This window comes from Acanthopagrus latus, chromosome 18 (assembly GCF_904848185.1).
Source record: "Acanthopagrus latus isolate v.2019 chromosome 18, fAcaLat1.1, whole genome shotgun sequence".
Taxonomy (NCBI): domain Eukaryota; kingdom Metazoa; phylum Chordata; class Actinopteri; order Spariformes; family Sparidae; genus Acanthopagrus; species Acanthopagrus latus.
Genome location: NC_051056.1, coordinates 5389706 through 5410317, shown reverse-complemented (window position 1 = coordinate 5410317; position 20612 = coordinate 5389706). Strand labels below are relative to the sequence as shown.

Genomic DNA, 20612 nt, shown 5'->3' with positions numbered 1-20612 from the left:
CTGCGTCACTGCAAAGTAAGAAATCCTAAAGTTAGCGTTAATCTTCGATACCTTTTTTAAGTTAACACTGAAAACACATCATATCGTATCGCTAATCGTCATTTTTTAAATTTAGTTTTAAAATAAATAAATCAATAAATACTTTGTTAACCCGGATGTGCTCACATTCTGCTTCCGCTGTCCCGTCAGAGTCCGTTCAGCGAAGATGGCGAATGCGGGGGTCTCGGTGGCTTCGCTATGGACCGAAGTGAACCGCTGCGGACAGAATGGAGACTTCACAAGAGCGCTGAAAGCATTGACTAAAAGTAGGCATTCATATTTTCTGTCCGTTATCCCCAGACGGAACCGGTCAGACAGTAGACAGACCGGCCCGTTGCTCGTGTCTCCAGTTAGCGGAGTTCACTAGCTAAGCTAGGGCCAGCTGCATGACCAGCTGTTAGCATGTGGCTATGCTAACCGCAGTTAAAGCCCACCTCTCAGGTCTCACAAACATCGACTTAGCTTCGTTTACCAAACACTCGCTCAAAAGAGTATACTGAAGTGATGCAGCTTCAAAGCTAACTGGTTCCTGTAAGTTTTACGGAGAGAGTTAAAATATTATTATTCCCTCAAAAATGCGCCCTGATGAGTGACGTGTCCCTAGCATTACAGCTAACTTATCATGGTGGGCAGCTAATCAGCTTTCAGTCAGCTGTCACTTGTTTCACTCGTTTGAAGACGCTTCATTCTCCTGATAATAATCCTCTCTTTCCAGTCAATACTGTGTTCGTCTGTGATCTGCATTACTAATAAGTATGTGCGTCTCCTCTTTTGTTGCAGTTTTGCACGAAAACAGGGATGATGTGACGGCCCTTCACTGTAAAATTGTTTGCCTTATTCAGAATGGCACCTTCAAAGAGGCGCTGAATGTCATGAACACCCACTCAAAAGTGCTTGGCAGGTAATCAGCTACTTGTCTCGGTTATTTTATTGTCTATAACTCTTAAATTTGTTGATTAATGTTTGCAAATGTGCGTTCATAATATTAGCACTGGAACAATCCTCTGAATAAGCAGTAGGTATACTGAAATCTAACTGGCATCTAACAAGGTTTTGAATAATCAATTAATAGCAAATGCTTCTCAAAGATTAGTTTACTATCTGTGTGTTTGGACTGCTGGACAGACAAAACAAGACATCAGTCAATCTTGACAAATTATGGTGCAGACTAAATGTTTTGTTGAATACTGAAGTGCAATTTCATTTTAAGAGGACAGTCCTTTACAAAAGTATTTCAAAGTGCTTTATAGTGTGAAGCAATAGATAACATAAGCCACTCTGGGATACAGGCAGATAGTATGGATACAAACCCAAAATAAACTAAAACAAAAATCGCTTGAATTGTATTTTGAAACAACAAAGTTTATGCTTAAACTTCAAATCAGCTGAGGGTCTGTTACCTTAGGAGGATAAGCAGTACAGTTTTATCTGATATTATCAAATTGGAACAGTTATCAATCATCATTATCAATGAGAATAAACAGTAGTTCCATGCTTGTTTTATATGAAATAATGGCATATGTATGATGCTGATAGAACTGTTAAAATAGTTATATTTAGTTAGTTTCATGCTCTACATATGCAAGTAACAAATAACTTTTTACTCATCTCATCTCAGTGAGGTTGTGTTTGAGAAGGCGTACTGCGAGTACCGGCTGAACAGAGTGGAAAGTGCCCTGAAGACCATTGAAGGTGCCCCTGAACAAACAGACAAGCTGAAGGAGCTCTACGGTCAAGTGGTAAGGCCGTCTGACCATGAGGGAAATTGTATTATTACTGCATGATTTTAATTTGTGAAGATGTTTTCAAGAGCATTTCACAAAAACACACTTTGTCCATAATATCTGTGATATTGCAATGTTTGACATTATTCTACTGCTGATTTGAGCTGTCTTGTCTTTGCATCATCTAGTTGTACAGACTGGAGCGCTATGATGACTGCAAGTCCGTCTACACAGATCTGATCAGGAACTCCCAGGATGAGTACGAAGAGGAGAGGAAAACCAACCTTGCTGCTGTGGTGGCTTCTATGAGTCAGTGGGAGAACGCTCCGTTGGTAAGCACTCTTCTACAGCATTGACATGTTTTTTGATGCTTCCACTGTTGACTGTAATTTTTCTTCTATGCTTTTTATGTTTACCTACTTTCTTATATGTTTTTAACTAGTATGAATTGAAAAGAAGCCAAGTACATGCTAGATATGTTTTTCTGATTTATACCCAGGGATTGTCACCAGGTCAATTGCTGTACTTTTGTACTATGTTTCTTAAGGTGTTGTGTTGTATTGGATTTTCTTTTGCAGGAAGATCTTGGTCTTCCTGAGTCCACGTATGAGCTGTGTTACAATGCTGCCTGCGCTCTGATTGGCCAAGGGCAGTTTACAGAGGCCCTCAATAAACTACAACAAGCAGAGGGTCAGTTCTACTCTGTTCTGCCCTCTCCATCAAATTGTTTATTCACACTATATTCATTCTTTATATGATACTGACGGGTTGTTTTCTTTCACAGAGCTCTGCAGAGTCTCTTTGGCTGATGATTCTGTAAGTGTTACTTTGTTTTTGCTATAAGATTTTAAACATCTTTGATCAAGTATTATATTTTAAACAAGATAAATTTTGAATTTTTATCCTCAAGACAGTGCACAGTGCTTCTATGATGATTCGATGTACGTTGTTGAACATTATATTACTATTTATTATTATTTATTATTATATTACTGTTCCCAGAAATAGTCACAAAGGTCGGGGTTTTGAATTTGATCAGATTTTTTGACAGTAGGTGAAAAATATTAACATTAGAAGAAACTACAGATTCACCTAGTAGCCATTATTAAGGTGTTTTTAATTTTAGTAAATATGCAGAAGTGGCCATATTTGCTTTAACTCCCCTGTGTCCCCTAGCTGTTGTATTTCCACTTTTCCTAGCATAATCACTATTATTGCTGGTTTGTCCCTTTCCAGGATGTGACTGAAGAGGACATTGAGTCAGAGCTGGCAGTCATCCATTCTCAGATGGCGTACATCATGCAATTACAAGGTCGGACCGACGAGGCACTGCAACTCTACAACCAGGTCATCAAGCTCAAGTAAGTTCATCACATTAGAGTCACTCCCGAAAGCAGCTTGAGATGATGTTTTTGTATTCTGTTGTGAATTTACTTTGTAACAGTGTAGCAGGCAATCCAACAGCTTTATAGAAATTGTGCAGTTTTATTGTGCCAACAGCATTGTTGTCAAATATATATTCCATGATGTGCTCCTAATTCAGGCCATCAGATGTGGGACTGCTTGCTGTGACTGCCAACAATATCATTACAATAAACAAGGTAGGTGTTTGACAATATCAGGAAAAATCTCATCTTCAAGTATCATTGTGTTTCCAACTGAGCACCATCATGTCCAAAATACTGCTTAAAAGATATCAAATGCAAAAGTCCAACTGCATCAGATGTTTACATAAATGTTTTATCATTTCATCATGTTTCTGTGTGCACAGGACCAAAATGTGTTTGACTCAAAGAAAAAGGTGAAATTGACAAATGCTGAAGGAGTTGAATACAAGCTGGCAAAGAAGCAGCTGCAGGCCATTGACCTCAACAAAGCCTTGCTGGCCATGTACACTAACCAGGTAAAGTGTTGGCTAAAAACTGTTATGAATCAGATGAAAAAGATCCCATCATGGCTGCTGACTTCATTACTAACCATGATTTGCTGATACATTGCTGTTCGTTGCCAACAGGCTGACCAGTGCAGGAAACTGTCATCCAGTCTTCAGTCCCAGAATCCGGGTCACCCGCGGCCGGTCCTCATCCAGGTTGCTCAGTTGTGCCGGGAGAAGCAGCACAGCAGGGCCATAGAGCTGCTGCAGGTAGATATCACCAACACTGCTGCTTGTTTTCAGTCTGACTCGTATCCAAAAAAACAGACGAAATGTCTCTCTGTTTCTTTCTGATTGTGTAAAATTCACAACTTTGCTCAGTAACACTCACACATTTCAGTTGTTCACTTTATTCATGAATTTGAGCTAATTTTACTGTCTTGCTGACTGTCTGTATCTCTTAAAAAAAGATGACATCTAAGTTGTATTTAAGCTTATTTGGTCTGTTAAGTATAACTCTATAAAATGATATTGTTCCTCTATAGTGAAAAGTGATTATATTACTATTGTATTATAGTAGTGTGTGTGATGTGTTTTTCTTAGACCGCACTAATTGATGATTCTTTTGTTTTCCAGCAATTCTCAGACCAACATCCAGAGAGTGCATCTGGCATCAAATTAACAATGGCACAACTTTATTTAGTGCAAGGTACTGGTCTGTTTTTACATAATGCAAGGTACAGGGTTCATTTACAAGGAATGGGTACATTTGTGTATTATCGGTTAAAATGTTTCTTGTAGTAAGCACATGATTATCTGACAAATCATTTTTACTGTCTCAGTAGTTTCTTCAGTTTTTGTCATGTTTTAAATATAATCTTTGAAGAGCTTGAACATTTTTAAAAAAGAAAGTGCAACTTGCAGTGAAAAAATGACATTTTGAAATGTCAAATATTAATTTTCCCGGAAATTTTAACTGATAAAAATAACAGAATGCATTTTTGCAGGGTTACACATGTGTTGTATCTGTGTCACAGTACTTTCTTTTGAGGGGCTTGAGTGATAAAGAGCTTTTTCTTTTCTTTTCTTTTTTTTTCCCAGGTCATGTGACAAAGGCTTGTGATGTCCTGAGGTCCATTGAAGAGTTCAAGCACAAATCAGGGATGGTGAGTCTAGAAAGAAAACAGTGTTGTACGTAGAGTTTTCCACAACTGATACTGAACTGAACTGTTTTCTGAAGTTGATTATTTAAATAATTGTTGGTTACAAAAACTGTGTGAACGCTTTTAGTTTTGTCAAACGATTCATCTGAATTGTGTCATTGCCTCCTCAGATTTCAGCTCTGGTCACGATGTACTCCCATGAAGAAGACATTGACAGCGCTATCGACATTTTCAAACAAGCTATAGAGCACTATCAGTCTGAACAGGTTCGTGTCTGTTTAGATTTGGTCTCACAAAAATCTACTTCTTCCCATGTTTAATCAATGAAAGCTTTCTAACATTTTATGTCCCTTTTTATGTGAAATTCGCTGGTAGTGCAAAAAAACTGAAAAAGAGCTTGGTAGCTAACAGCCAGCTATAGTCACCTACAGACATTAAAAATGTACCAACAGAGCATTCACTCTGTAACTACAACACTCCACAATTGATTGGTAATCTGTAGGAAGTGCAATCCAGAAGCATTACAGCTTTGACTGCTTTAAAAAAAGAAGAAAAAAAAAGATGGAGTCAAGTTAATCGCCGGTTATACTTTCATCTGACAAGACAAGCCAACATATGGAGTAGTTAGTGATACCTAAATGTGTAATCAGTCTGTCCTTCTTCTCAGCCTGGATCTGCTGCACACTTGGCACTCGTACGAGAAGCAGCCAATTTCAAACTGAAGTACGGACGGAAAAAAGAAGCCATTAGTGACCTGGAGCAGCTGTGGAAGTGAGTTACAACCCTGAAAACCACTCTCAGGTTTAACATGTGTGGAGAGTCTGAGGATAAAAACACACAATGTGCTCCTTAGAGGTTTTTCTAACAGCTGCTGTTTCTGTTTTCTCGTCTGCATGAAGTCAAGTTGCTCAAATGTCTTTCAAGTTCTTAAAAAGTTTGATAGACATCATAATGAGGGACTTAGAGAGTAGAAGAAAAAGTTCTACATAATCTATAAGTGCATGCTCAACCTTTAACCTTCCTCCTTTCACAACAATTACTGTTTTTTTTCTTTAAACAGGCAAAACACCAACGACATCCACACACTGGCACAACTTATATCAGCTTATTCTCTGGTGGACACGGATAAAGCCAAATCGTATCCTTTGATCTATTGAATTGAATAGAGCAGAAATTATTAGTATTTTGATACTTAATTTATCGTTTTAGGCAAAACATTTTTTTCCCCAATTGATGGATAATTCTGAGTATGGAAATTTAGTGACAATATATCCTCTGTCATACATACATACATATATATGTGTATGCTTGGATTATCCATACTAACGTTAAGACGAATTTAACTTTCCTCCGACAAAAAATATTTGGCTGCAATGAATGAAAAGCTTACAGGTAGAAGGCAAGGCTAGGACTGATGATTTTATGAAAGTGCACATTTTAAATGCGCTACTTCCTTAGCATTTCTCTCCAGCCTCAGCAAACACCTACCGTCTGCAGACACAATGGCCTTCAATGTGGACGTGGACGAGCTGGAGAACTCTCACGGAGCGACCTATGTTAGGAAAAAAGCTGCAAAGGTCACAGGAGAAAACCTTCCCAAAGAACAAGGGTAAACCCTCCTCACTGTCTTCCATATCAGCTTTATGATGATCACAACTTTTTCTTAATGTAACATCTTGGATTTTTTGTCGAGAATATAACATGGTAGGGTACATCATCAACTTATTTATGCAAAAATTTGTCTTCACAGCCAAGGCGAGATCAAAAAGAAGAGGAAGAAGAAAAAAGGTAAGCCATTCCTGATAAAATCTTGTTTGTTGGCAGACAACAAACACTGCACATTCCCACCATGAAGCATGGTGGTTGCAGCATCATGATGTGGGGATGCTTCTCTGCAGTAGGCCCTGGCGGACTTTTAAATATAGAGGGTAAATAATGCAGCAAAATGTAGTGAGCTCCTGGAGGACAATCTGATTCAGTCTGCAAGAGAACTACGACTTGGGAGAAGATTTCTTTTGCAGCAAGACAGTGACCCGGAACAAAGAGCAAGAGCTCCACATAAATGTTTTAAGGATAACAAGGTGAATGTTCTGGAGTGGCAGAGTCAAAGCCCAGACCATGATCCTAGACAGAATTTGTTGCTGGACTTGAAAAGGGCTGTCATGCTCTGTGCAACCTGACTTAAGCAGTTTTGCGAAAAAGAGCCTGTGTGTGTGTAGTGATTGTGGGGGGGAAAACATCCAAGGGGGTTAATCTTTATAGGCTCTGTAGATACTGGAGTTCTGACCAGGGATTCACCTCATGTCTTTACTTAAGCTCTATGCTTACTTTGCTGAGTTGAGTATTCTCTTCATGTTGCCTTCTGATCTTCTTTTCAGGCAAGCTGCCCAAAAACTGTGACCCCAAAGCGACCCCTGACCCTGAGAGGTGGCTGCCCATGAGGGAGCGTTCCTACTACAGAGGCAAGAAGAAGGGCAAGAAGAAGGAGCAGATCGGAAAGGGCACACAGGGAGCGACAGCAGGAGCTTCAGCCGAGCTGTGAGTAAACTCTGGAGTCACATATGTGCGTCACCTGCGAGTAGAGCTGTCTGGGTGCAATTTCCTGTAATTGAACCATAGTAATTTTCTCCACTAATGGAGGAAAAGCACCCTAAGATTGTCCTTTTGTTTCCCTGCCAGTGAATCCTCAGTGGAACTGTCCAGCTGCTGTGCAGGAGAAGCAGCTTCTGTGTTATTTAGGCCAAAATAAAAAATACTCAGTCTCAGCCAAAGTTTAAACCCGCATGTTAGGACTATCAGAAATGCCTCTACATTTGGGAAAGAGAGCCTGCCTCTATGAGGGTTTGCAGAGACCTTTAGTTTATCTTCTTTTTACTTTTCTCTTTATTGATTTAAGGAAGAGGGCATTCTTGGGACAGATTTAAGAAACTGGCCTTCTATCTTTTATTGTAGCATCACTGAAGTGTTGTTGACCTCCGGAATCTTTATTTTTGGTGAATATTTATTTTTTACTTGTCTAACTCTAACTCGCAAAAGGCCACCAAATTCAAGCTGTTGTGAAATACCCTTTTCTTTTTAATGAAGTATTTGTAAATGACAGTTGTCGGGCATAAAACCTGATCTGATCTGATGTTTACAAATCCAGATGTGATCATGTCACAATTGCATAGCCATATGTGCTGGAAATATCATGTCACCCCTAGCTTGTACTGATCATTTTGATATGACATATCTTACCTGCAAAATGAATAGGAAGCATATGTATATGCAAAACATCCAGTAGTTCCCCCCATAAATTGCTGTTTATTGATTTGCATTATCAATATTAAGGGAACAATTGTAAAACAGTCAGTTGTTAATTTGAGAAATTAGCTATTTTGCTCAGAGTTGGAAAATGGGATCAAGGAAAATTAGCTCCTCTCATCTAACTCTCTACAAGTAATCTTTTTTTTTTTTTAAATGTCAAACTATTCCTTTTAGAGCTACAGTGATTAATCACTTAGTTGCAAACTATTTAAATTATTGGTCAAGTATTTTGCTAATCAATTAATCAGTTTGAGTCATTCCTGAAACAGTCAACATTATGATTCCAGCTTCTTAAATGTGAATATTTTCTGGTTTCGCTTCTCCTCTATGATGCTAAACTGAATATCTTTGGGTTGTGGACAAAACAAGACATTAGAGGATGTCCTCTTGTGCTTTGGGAAACACTGATCCTCATATTTCTGACAATTTATGGACCGAACAACTAATCAATTCATCGAGAAAATAATCAACAGATTAGTTGACAATGAATATAATTGTTAGTTACATCCTTAATTCCTTTTAATCACTTGCTGGGTACTGATATACACATTGTACAAGTTTTCCAAACATTGCATATCAACTTGTTTTAAAAGTTTAACAGTGCTTAATATTTGTAGAATGAAGAGACATTTCCTTTAGGTTGATCTCTCATGTCTGATTTTCGGCTCTCCCTCTGTTCCAGTGATGCCAGTAAGACGGCCAGCAGCCCCCCTACCTCCCCTAGACCAGGCTCTGCCTCTGGCGCATCTACAGCTCCTGCCAGCAACGTGGTCCCGCCTCGACAGCAGAAACCTGCAGCCTCGGGGGCCACGCGCAAGAAGGCACCACAGAAGAAGAAGAAAGGAGGAAAAGGCGTCTGGTAGTTGGGGGGGAAGCGGCACGCAAGTGGAGGGAACAGAGTATACACTGATGTCTGTGGCTGAGACATCGCCAAGAAATCATAAGCTTTTCACATTTTTTTGTGTTGAGTTTCACCTATTTTTCGGTCTGGCCTTTCACTTTAACATGAAACCAAAAGTTCCCCTTTGATCCTCTGTCATTAATTTGTTTTTTGAAGTACAGAGGAGAGCATATTTAAAGGACAGATATGCTCAAATTAACTTTGTTGCTCTGCAAAAGAAGGTATCTTAAATAGTTTTTACTTTGTTTTGACATGTGACCTTTTAAGACCACAGTCAAAAGAAGAAAATGAAGATATTGCCACTTAATGTTTTTTAATGGAAGGCCCAGAGAATGGAAACATGTCTTTTCTGTACTGTTACATGGTGTTATTGGCTGTATGGTTTTATCATTATATGCCAAGTTTACATCTGTACAATTCTGTAATAAAATGCAATCATAGATTTTTGATTCAGGAAACTTCTGTTCAATAAAGTTTTAATTAAATCCTTGAAATCATGACCCTCTTGACATGAAAGCCATTTTGTGGGACCTTTCGTTTTCATTTAGATACGACCACAGATAAGGTCTAACGATAGTGCTGCTTTTGCAAAGTAACTGTCCTTAATGTTTCTTATGTCTGCATAGTAGGATGTCACACGTCATTCATACATCCTAAATGTCCCTTTACTTTCAGTCAGCTGCAAAGATGCAATGCTAGATATTTATTTTTCAGTCCCTGTTTTGGTTTCAATTCAAGCTAAAGGATTTCATTCTTGATTTAAATTTTGTCAGCTGCATGTTTCAGGAAGTGATAGACCAAACAGGTGTCCCATTTTGTTAAGTCTTAATAAAACGTCTTTACAGCAACATGTGACCTCTGTGTTTCCTATCACATTTTAATCTGAATTGATAAAATAGCTTCTGTTTTTTGAACATGATGTGGAGAAAATTCCCAGACTCTCTTAAGAAATCACTCAGTTTTTTTTTATTAGGGGTTGTAGAAGAAAAGCTATATTTTTGCCAAATGCTGTCTACAACACATTTTAACGGTTTGGGGCTCCTTGTCAGTTCAGTGAAATGTTATACGAATGTATTGGCGTCTTTTATGTCGAAGTGGAGAAATTCACCAGACTCCCCCTGGAAAAATGGGAAATTTTTAGAGTCACATTGATAGAAACTTGATAAACGTTGTAAAACGCTACTTACGATTAAGTCTAAATCATTCGGCATTAACTGAAATACCTTAAGATATTTCTCTCCTTGTAAAATTGTCTTGTTTGTTTCGGCACCACTGTCCAGTCTGCTTCTGTGTCTCAAGTGTGTCTTCATGACAGAAGACATTTTATTAACATCAAATCTAGTAAATAGGCCTGTGGACAACTGCATTCTCTCCTGTGAAATCCCCAGACTTGCTTAAGAAATTGCTCAGTTTTGTAATTTGTTCAGTTAAGAGAAACTTAGCAACTTTGTGAAACACTGTTTTCAATAAAATCTTAACTATTTGGGCCTCCTTGTTATTTCAGCAATTGTTAAATGCAAGTATGGCTTTTCGTTGCTGACGTGGACAAAGTCACCAGACTCCCTTACAAATCAGTCAATTTTTAGAGTTGTTGAGTTAGGACGTACTTTATGAACATTATAAAACGCTGTCTGTCACACATTCTTAATCGTTTATGCCCTCTTGTAAATTCAGCATTAAATACAACATTAATTAGTGTTTTCCTAGTAAAAATGGTTGGTTCGTCTGCTTCTGTGTCATTAGTGTGTCTTGCCTGGACACAAATAGCAGCTGTTTGAATACACTGTTACAGCTGACTACATTTAAGAAACAAGACAACATTTCACAAATACAGTAAACAGCGAATGTTTACAACAAATTCTTAACTATTTGGTCCTTTATGCTAATCAGCAAATGTTATGCATGAAAATATTTCTATTTTTGTGTAAAAAAAAAACATTGTGTGCATTTGTTCCAGTGATGCACAGAGAAATACAACTACTGCTCTGACTGCAATTAAATGAACTCCTCTTAATTGCCTATTTCAGTATTTTCTTTTGACTTGACTGCAGAGTTTGATCGGTTAATCGCTCCTTCCACCTTTTGTGGGCGTGGTTATTATCCAATCAGCCAATGACGAGCCTCACCTGCCTTGAAAGCTTTCATAGCTCCTTCAGACAACTGCCGCTTTCACTGTTATGATTTGTGGAGGAGATGCCTCGTTTGGCACCTATTTACTCTGAATTCTTCTACAGTCCTCTGACGGAAGATGTGGAAGAACTACTGGCTCGTTTCCAGCAGACTGACTCAGTCAGGTATGAGCAGTTTTCAGCCATTTGGAGGGAGATGGGCTTCTCGGATGTGTTTTTAGGAATCATCCGTGCGGCTGAAATGAAGAGATTCCTCAGAATAGCACTGGCCACAGCTGTAAAGTACTTCCTGCCTCCATACAGCTACCAGATCAGAGTGGGAGGCTTGTATCTGATGTTTGGTTTTTACCACGTCCAACCTACTGTTCCACCTGTGAATATCAGACTCGCTCTGAGAGACTGGGATCAGGTTCAGAAGTTTCTCAAGGACTCTGTTGCTGCTGGACATCAGGATGTTGTCTACATATATCAGAAGCTTGTGGCAAACAAAGCCATACACTACACCGCCATGCCACATTTCCTCACCTTCCAGAAGCAGAGGAAACCAAAGAGAGAGCCTGTGTGCGCAGAGTTTCTTGGGAGGACCACAGCTGTCCAAGAGCTCATGACTGCGGACACCCTGGAGGAGGTGAGTAACATCCAGAGCTGCTACGAGAAGATGAAGGAGGCTACGGTGGAGGTCGGCTCCAAGGTCACCATGACCCATCGAGACTTAACCACCAGCCTGGAGAAGTGCGTGTCAGAGTTCATCACCTGGCAGCAGAAGACTTTCTCACAGGAGAACAAAGACAGGAGCTCCAGCGATGAAGATGATGAGGAGGATCGAGCTGAGAGAGAGTCCAGCAGCAGGGCCCAGCTCCTGGCCTCCATCAAGAAGAAGAGCTACGGAAGCTGCCAGGAGGCGTCCAAGTCCAGAAGGCACCGACAGGCCCAGCTGGTGGAGTCATCCAGCTCGGGGCCGGAGCAGGCCCAGGAGGCAGCACCACAGAAGAAGAAGCCTCCGTCACTGCGGGCTCGGACCTGGGAGAGTCTGGGGAGGATAAAGGAGGAGAGCACGCTCCAGTCCTGGCTCCTGAGTGCTCCTGAGCAGGGATACAGGTCTCTAATAAAAAGGATGAACCAGGCTGCACCTTTCAAACCAGCATAGCAGGCGAGGAGGGACGACCATCAGCTCCACAGACAAGTTCTGTCATTTGTTTTTGCTCTTCCAGGTTAAAGCCAGTTCATTTTGGAGAAACGGTTAAATTTGAGCTGGTTATTAAAATTGTTTTGCAGATATTTTGGGAGTCATGACATTGTTACACTATTCTTTGAAAGACATAATTAATAAATGCCTTTTTGTTTGAACAAATTCCTCTAAACATTGTTTCACTCTCACAAAATGAAGAAAAGAGAACATAAGAGGAGAAAATGTTAGAAATAATTAACATCTAGTTCCTGTTCCTTTGCGTGGTGTATAAGACCCTGTTGGAATATAAAGAATAGTGCATGAAGTATTGATTGGAGGAAACGTATAGAATAAAGACTGGCAGCTATTGACTCATTATTTAATATTACCAGGGGCACCATGAGTGAGTTTTAAGTCCAGAATTTATCTCAAAAAGCCCAACAGGGAGAATATTATAAGTGGGGCGGGTCATATATATACGATATAAATCGTTATTGTGATATGAGACTGTATCGTTTGAGATTTTGGGTATCGTTTTATCATGATATGGCATCAGTATGATGTAATTTTCTGAACTCACCAGACTCTTCTGCTTCTTATAATACTCACCTTTACCCACCTAGTCATTATATCAACATTACTGATGATTATTCTTTTGCTTTTGAGGGCATTTGAAAATATCAAAATATATGTTGTGTAATGTGATATATAATGATTGATATTCTTTTAAGGACATTGATTGAATCCTTTATTTATTCAGGGAGGGTCGATTAAGAGCGAGCTCTCTTTTCCAGTCATGCCCTTATTACAAACCACATGAATCAACATACTTCGCAGCCCTAATTATAACCATAAGCAAAAGGGAAAATTAAGTAATTTTAAACCTAATTTAGCCCCACTGTAATTCACTTACTGTAAGAATATATTGTTTGATTACATATAAAATACAATGAAGTACATAGTAAGAACCACATAGAAGCCAAGAGTTTATTTTCCCTAAATGTCTTAAAATGTTTTTATTATTTACAGTGGGAAAATCCTTTACACCAAAACCAGATATATGGGTCTTTTGGAATTTAACTAAGAATACAGTTAGTATTCTTTCCAATATTGTATTATGTAGTAAGTGACTATTGTTAAAATCATTATGCATTTCAATAATAGCAACATAAGACTTCTGAAGAAATTTAAATTCATATTGTGTATAAGGGCGCCATCATGCGGTGAGACTGTAACACTGCATCAACAGAGAGCAGCCCGGAAATATCGTCTGAAGAAGTTCCTCCTGAGCTTCCTGTCAGTTAATCCACTTGTTGATGAGAAGAGGGGGACGACGAAGACGTTGGAAACTTGAACCTTTGCCAAAAAAAAGTCGAGCAATGGCGGAAACGGCCGGATAAAACAAGCAGCAATTAGAAAAACAGAACCCGACGGCTGAGCGCCATGTTCGGTGTGAGAGAAGCCGGTGTCCTCGGTGCCTCCGTCGCTCTGGCGGCGGGGGTCGCATACCTTATCTGGAACTACGCGTCCTCCTCCGGGGAGAAGAAGCGTGAAGCACCGCCGTCTCAAGACGGTACAAGTGCGAGAGAGGAGGACGGAGAGGGAAAGGGAGAGGAGAGGAGAGAGGCAGCTGAAGAAACAGTCGTGGTCGCTGCTGCGCCGGTTGTAGCTGCTGAAGCTCAGAAAGCATCAGAGGTAAGTTTATCGGACACACCTTCATCAAAACCGTGATGGGGTGTGTGCATCTAAATAACCGTTTAAGAAGAAACACATTTCTAATGTTTGACCAGGTTAAAGCGCTTCAACATATTTAATGTTTTCAGTTTGTGATAAATTATCAGAGTTTATAGAGTATTCCTACAGGCAGCTAAATGCTTTTATTTGTATGTTTAAAAATGGCAACAAGTCGAAGCAAGTTCCCTGGTGGAGGTTCCCGTGGGGCATGCTGGGAGTTGTAGGAGCTCAGTGACTGAGATAGATTAGAGTTCAAGCTAAAAATGCTAAAAGTACTGATATCACTCACTACAATACAGTACAATACATTTTAATATCTGATTATTCTGTACATAATTTTACGTGATGAATCGTTAACTGTATTGATGTATCAGATGAATCAATATGGCAAGAAGTGCCCATTAAAATTCAGTACAGTTGAGTCCAAGGTAGTGTCTTTGAATGTCGAATGTGAATTATTGTATTAATTATGTTTGAGAGGGGTGTTTTCAAAGCTTTATTTATCATTCATCAATGATATGGCAGCAATACAAAAACAACGGACAGGCATCATGACAACATAAATAGTAGAGACGTTACATTCAACACAACACTGTGAAATAGGCTAAATTTATTATATCATATTTGAAAAGAAGGGACCCTTTTTGCTTTATCCTTGACTTTTTTCAGAGGATTTAGATGCAGAAATGAATGACATTCATAATTATGTTTCCATTAGTGTAGAATCACCTGAAATTAAGAATCACTGTGTTTTTGTTGTTTGCCTTTTATGACGACAGAGGTAGATATAAAATGCCTGATCTTCCACAGAGTCATGTATCTACATTAGCCCAGCATGGACGCGCCATGGCTCAACTGACAGCCTCTTATATGTCTTGCGTTTTTAGCAGCCACTGCATGGGAGGTTGGGGAAGATTGCCATCTGCAACCTCACCACTAGATTGCCACTAGATCTTGCACACTGGACCTTTAAAGCAGTCAACTGTTAAAACTGCTGCCGCTATAAGAATGTACTAATAATTTTGATAATTTTGACTGGGGTTGCCATTTTACCATACCATTTTTTTCAAACCGAGTACAATTACGAGTAGTTTCATTTGTGTACTTACCGAGTACTGATATTTCTACCACAAAAATAACTATTAGGTTACAGACGCACTGAACCAGAAGACAGGATTTATTTTCTTGGCACCGTCTTTACCTCCTTTACAAAATATTAATGAAATTTGACAAATTAAACAATGAAACTTATTACACAGTTAACACAGTCAGCTTAATATCTCAATTCTGGCACAGTCGCTCCTGTCTCCACGTTTGAATCAGTGTCATACATATTAAAGTAGCCTCGTAGTTATCTGCGTGTAATCAAGAACTGACTGTCAAATCAAACAAAGAAAGAACATTTTGACAATATTTATTGTCACTTAACATTTATACGAGTATATAATACTGTAGATATAGATTATTTTCTTCTCTATCTAAGGCAAATAAGGCATTAAAAAGTACATTAGTGAAAATAAATAAAATAGCTCTTTAAAAATTGTGCATCTTAAAATGAAATATTTAATTTTGAATAAGAACATTTCTGTTTCTGTTTCAGTTACTGCACTCATATATTCCTTGACAACCCCTCCATCAGTAAATGGCTTTTTGTATTGACCAAAAATCCAAGCGACTCTGTGTGAACATTCATTAACTCTTAGAGATGACATGTGGATTTATTTATATCTGTCTGGTATTGGCGAATTTTCGTGAGCACGAGTATATGAGTGCAGTATTGGCCTGATGCCAGTATCGGTATCAGTGCATCCCTATTATAGACTATGTTTTAGGATACGTGTGTGTGTGTGTGTGTGCGTGCATGCGTGCGTGTGTGTGTTCAACTGCATTTTGTCAAAATATACTTTTTTTTCCATCTTTAAAATCAGGCTCCTTTAGCTAAATGAAAAAAATTGAGCTTTCATGGTAAAACATTCCTACATTAATCAACAAAGGGTATCAAATAATTCTCTACGGAATCTGTGTTGAAAAATCTTGTATCAAAAACTATAAGATAGTATCTAAAGCCTAATCTGATGTGCACTGGTCTGTGCAGCAGCCCCGGCCTGTACAGTCAGCTGGGACCCAGGTTCTGGTTCTGGGTCTGGATGGAGCCGGCAAGACCAGCCTGCTTCACTGTTTGTCCACCGGCAGCCTGGAGGATGACATGCAGCCGACGCAGGGCTTCAACGCCGTCTCCATCAACAGAGAGGACCTGCACATCGAGTTCCTAGAAAGTGAGTGTGACCTCTTATTCACATCTGAAGGAAACAAAAGACCTCAGTGAGTAGGTGTCACAGTCATCTGTCCGTCTGTGTGTGTGTCAGTTGGAGGGAAAGAGGAGCTGCGGCCGTACTGGCAGAAGTACATGTCCAAGGCTCTCCTGCTGGTGTTTGTGGTCGACTCCACCAACCCGCAGCTTTTCCCCGTCGCTAAGAGACATTTACACGAGCTGCTGGTGTCTGACCCCTGCCTGCCTTTAATGGTTCTGGCCAACAAACAGGTGAGTGTGACAGAAAAAAACACTCCAGATTGTTTCCAACAAACAGCCTGCAGGCCTCTTGCACTGTCAGTCTATGTTGAGATTGGCTGTAACTAACGATTTACTTATTGATTCATGTATAGAATATTTCTTGATTAAGTCGTTTCTTAAAATGTATTGTTTTGTTCCAGTAAAATGTAACCCAAATATATTTGGACTGTCATTTAAAAAGATGAAAAAAGCGAGCAGTGTAGTCATATTTGGTGCCACAACAGAAGATGTTGCAAGAACATTTTCATCTATTTTTTTTCTTAAATTGGTTATCAAAATAGTTGTTCAGACTGGAAATGGATAAAGAGTCGCACTGAGCACAAGAATTCACAGGAGAGTGAAAGGGTATTAAGCTAAGACCTTTATTTTTGAAGTTCTTGTTCTAGTACAAAATGTTTATAATAATGAGATTCTTGATGTGTTTTATTTCTCTGATATCATCAGGAAATTGGAAAGGCTGTTACCTATCAAAATATACCAAGTATTTAGTAAGAGAACATGCACACCCTGTGTGCTATCAGAGCTTTAACTGTGACAGTGGGAAATGATTTGATCAAAAACATTTTTATAGCTACAGATTTTTAACATGAATTACATTTAACATTGAAGTGATTCTGTCTTTTTTATCTTTGGGAGTTGGTTTGTGGGAATACTTACAATTTCTTGGCGCTAAAGTCTGAAGGAAAACACAGGAGGAAACTTAAAAAACATGATCTAAGAAGAAGAATCTTAAAAGTTTAATACCACACCAGTATCTAATATACTGTGGTCATAATGTAAGGGGATCATCTTTGAGAACCGTAATCCCTGATGTTTCCTTGTGTTTCTCTCATGTTTCCAGGACCTTCCAGGAGCCTGCAGCATCACTGACCTCCATGACAGCCTGTCTCTGTCCGAGGTTGGAGACCGCAAGTTGTTCCTCATTGGCACATATGTGAAGAAAGGCGAGGCTGAGCTCAGCTCAGGTGTTCAAGATGCTCGAGACCTGATAACCCAGATGGTTTCTGTGGGCAGATAAAATGATCTGTTAGGGATCACATAATCCTGTGTTTTTGAGAACATCTAATAGGTTGTTTCTTTACCCTTTACCTCTTCACGTTACTGTTCCCACTACACCAGTTTTGCTGGAAGTCTTCTATTTATTTTTGGAGAAAATTAAAACTCTTTTCCTGTTGTGGTGTGTTTATAGTTACAGTGCTCAGCATAAATGAGTACACCCCCTTTGAAAAGTACCATTTTAAACAATATCTCAATGAACACAAAAACAATTTCCAAAATGTTGAACATATACAAGTTTAATATAACATCTGTTAAACTTATAACATGAAAGTAAGATCAATAACATAACTTAGATTACACATTTTCCAGATGTACTCAAATAAGGGCGATGCAAAAATGAGTACACCCCACAACAAAACTACTAAATCTAGTACTTTTGTAGTCTTCTAGGCATGGAATGAACAAGTTCTTTCAATCTTTTTTCCATTCTTCAAGAATTATCTCTTTTAGAGACTGGATGCTGGATGGAGAGTGATGCTCAACTTGTCTCTTCAGAATTCCCCATAGGTGTTCAGTTGGGTTCAGATCAGGCGACATACTTGGCCACTGAATCACTTTCACCCTGTTCTTCTTCAGAAATCCAACAGTGGCCTTAGATGTGTGTTTGGGACCATTGTCATGTTGGAAAAATGCAAGACGACCAAGGGCACGGAGTGATGGTAGCATATTTTCTTTCAGTATAGAGCAATACATCTTTCATGATGCCATCAATGAAACGCAGCTCCCCGACACCAGCAGCACTCATGCAACCCCACGTAAGGACACTGCCACCACCATGTTTCCCTGAAGGCACCATGCATTTTTCTTTGTATTCCTCACCGTTGTGATGCCATACAGTTTTGAAGCCATCAGTTCCAAAAACATTTATCTTGGTCTCATCACTTAAAAGTATAGACTCCCAGTAGTCTTCATCTTTGTCAGCATGGGCCCTGGCAAACTCTAGGTGGGCTTTAGGAGAGGCTTCTGCTGGGGATAGCACCCATGCATGCCATTCCTCTGCAGCGTACGCCGTATTGTGTCACAGGAAATAGTCACCCCAGTTTGGCTATCTGCTTCCTTGGATAACTGCAGTGAACTTGCATGCAGATTTTCTTTGACCCTTCTCATCAGAAGATGCTCCTGTTGGGGTGTTAACTTCCGTGGACGACCTGGACGTCTCTGTGAGATGGTTGCAGTTCCATCTTTTTTAAGTTTTTGTACCACTTTTGCTACAGTATTCTGACTGATAAGTAAAGCTTTGCTGATCGTCTTGTAGCCTTCACCTTTGCGGTGTAAAGAAATGATTTTCTTTCTCAGGTCATGAGACATTTCTCTTCCATGGGGTGCCATTGCTAACAACATGAAATGGGAAGGGGTTTTCTACACCCCTTTATAGTCAACTGTCTGCTGGACACCTGTGGTTGATTATTGTTAAATTAGACATTTGTAGTCTAAAATTTAGCCTCACTCCAGAGACTTTCAGTGGGGTGTACTCACTTCTGCATTACCCTAATTTGAGTACAACTGAAAATTTTGTTCTCTGAGTTATATTATGAACCTTACTTTCATGTTATAAGTTAAACAGAAGTTATATGAAACTTAGTCTTGTCAACATTTTGGAAATTGTTTTTGTGTGCATTGAGAAATATTGTTTAAAATATTACTTTTCAAAGGTGGTGTACTCATTTACGCTGAGCACTCTATGTGAAAGTGAAAAAAACTCACTGACTTTGAGAAACATTTCCTTGTGTCACCGTTACCAAATGATCATGATCTCTACTTAAGCTGGCTGCCTACAAGACACTCTGAAGAACCAAAGATTTATATTCTTTACATCTTAGTGGGTCAATTCATCAATCAGTAGAGCTGGAAATGTTTCTCTTTTTTAGGTTTTAATGCAGATTGTCTGACGGTACAGAATCACAGTGGATTTATTTCAGGCTCTAGATTCTCTAGGCCCATCTGTCCAACAGTTTGTTATCATCATTTACATAGTTTTATTGTCTTCACAAACATAAATGTAACCAGTTGTTGTTTTTTCTTGTTACTTAAACTGTGTCCCAATGTTCTTTGTGTGTCAGGATCAATAGGATATTTAATACCTCAACAGAAAGAGCTAAACATGGCAAGATCTTCATGAAAAAATAAATTCAGCATATCAGTTTAGGAGTACAAAGAGCTCACTAGCCTCACAATGTCAAATTAAAACACAAACTTTTAGTAGTATCTGCTGCATTCAGGTCAGTGAAGGTGCTTGACATGATTTCTGGATATGAAAAACGTGAAACATTTTAAACAGTGCCTCTTTCTGCCATCTGGGGCCGCCAACTGTCACAGCTTTAAGACGAAGACATCAAACTTGTGAGACCTGTTGACAAGCTTTCTCATGTGCCGTTAAATAACAACAGGAGACCACAACTATTTAACGTCCTAGTAAAACAGTTGTTGAGCGAGGCAGGCAGAGTAGATATAATTATCCGTCATATTGTCATTATACTGTTAAATGATCAGACCTTGTCACCAAACAGTAACACTACCAAATCATGTCTTACTGCAGGGGAGTGTCATTTTCGGATTAAAGCTTTAAACATATCGTTGTTTTTATGACACAAGTTAATTGCTGTGTTCTTTGATGAGTGCATTATAGTATCTTAAAAAGGGAATTTACTTCATCTTAAAAATGTGTTCTTGCTATTCAGAGAGATGTCTGCACACATACCTGCTTGTTATTTTGTCTTTATATTGTATTATTTGATGAAATCTGTTGAATTCACTGTCTGTGACCTCTGTGAACTATGTTGTTGTGTGGAAAGCCTTTACATTTACCATTTTTGAGAGCACATTTTTTTCTGTTTCCAGCACATTTTCAGCGTGAAACATACAGTATTGTGTGGACAGATTCATCCTGGTTGGATGCACTCTTGTATACAGATGTTTTGCACTAAAATAAATTGTTTTCTCTAAA

At 39.1% G+C, this 20612-nt stretch overlaps 3 protein-coding genes across 4 annotated transcripts; all 3 read left to right on the top strand.

Annotated features, from left to right (window-relative positions):
- Positions 1 to 165: 165 nt before the first annotated feature.
- On the top strand, positions 166 to 9856 carry srp72 (signal recognition particle 72). The gene is made up of 19 exons (XM_037076012.1): positions 166 to 305; positions 820 to 940; positions 1658 to 1778; positions 1952 to 2095; positions 2342 to 2453; positions 2548 to 2579; positions 3000 to 3124; positions 3307 to 3364; positions 3535 to 3666; positions 3778 to 3906; positions 4273 to 4345; positions 4738 to 4802; positions 4970 to 5065; positions 5467 to 5570; positions 5860 to 5937; positions 6271 to 6408; positions 6550 to 6587; positions 7178 to 7337; positions 8788 to 9856. The coding sequence occupies exons 1-19, from the start codon at positions 206 to 208 to the stop codon at positions 8966 to 8968; spliced, it is 2007 nt and encodes a 668-aa protein (XP_036931907.1). The 5' UTR covers positions 166 to 205; the 3' UTR covers positions 8969 to 9856.
- Positions 9857 to 11144: 1288 nt separating this feature from the next.
- Positions 11145 to 12486, top strand: LOC119006880 (snRNA-activating protein complex subunit 1-like). Its single transcript, XM_037076014.1, has one exon. The coding sequence runs from the start codon at positions 11200 to 11202 to the stop codon at positions 12280 to 12282; it is 1083 nt and encodes a 360-aa protein (XP_036931909.1). The 5' UTR covers positions 11145 to 11199; the 3' UTR covers positions 12283 to 12486.
- Positions 12487 to 13534: 1048 nt separating this feature from the next.
- arl9 (ADP-ribosylation factor-like 9) lies at positions 13535 to 20254 on the top strand. Of its 2 annotated transcripts, none has more exons than XM_037076016.1 (4): positions 13535 to 13998; positions 16136 to 16313; positions 16404 to 16579; positions 17451 to 20254. In XM_037076016.1, exons 1-4 carry the CDS (start codon positions 13747 to 13749, stop codon positions 17625 to 17627), a joined length of 783 nt encoding a protein of 260 aa, XP_036931911.1. In that variant the 5' UTR covers positions 13535 to 13746; the 3' UTR covers positions 17628 to 20254. The 2 variants fall into 2 exon arrangements, with proteins under 2 accessions (XP_036931911.1, XP_036931910.1); XM_037076015.1 differs by having other exon boundaries at positions 13538 to 13998; positions 16133 to 16313.
- Positions 20255 to 20612: the final 358 nt, after the last annotated feature.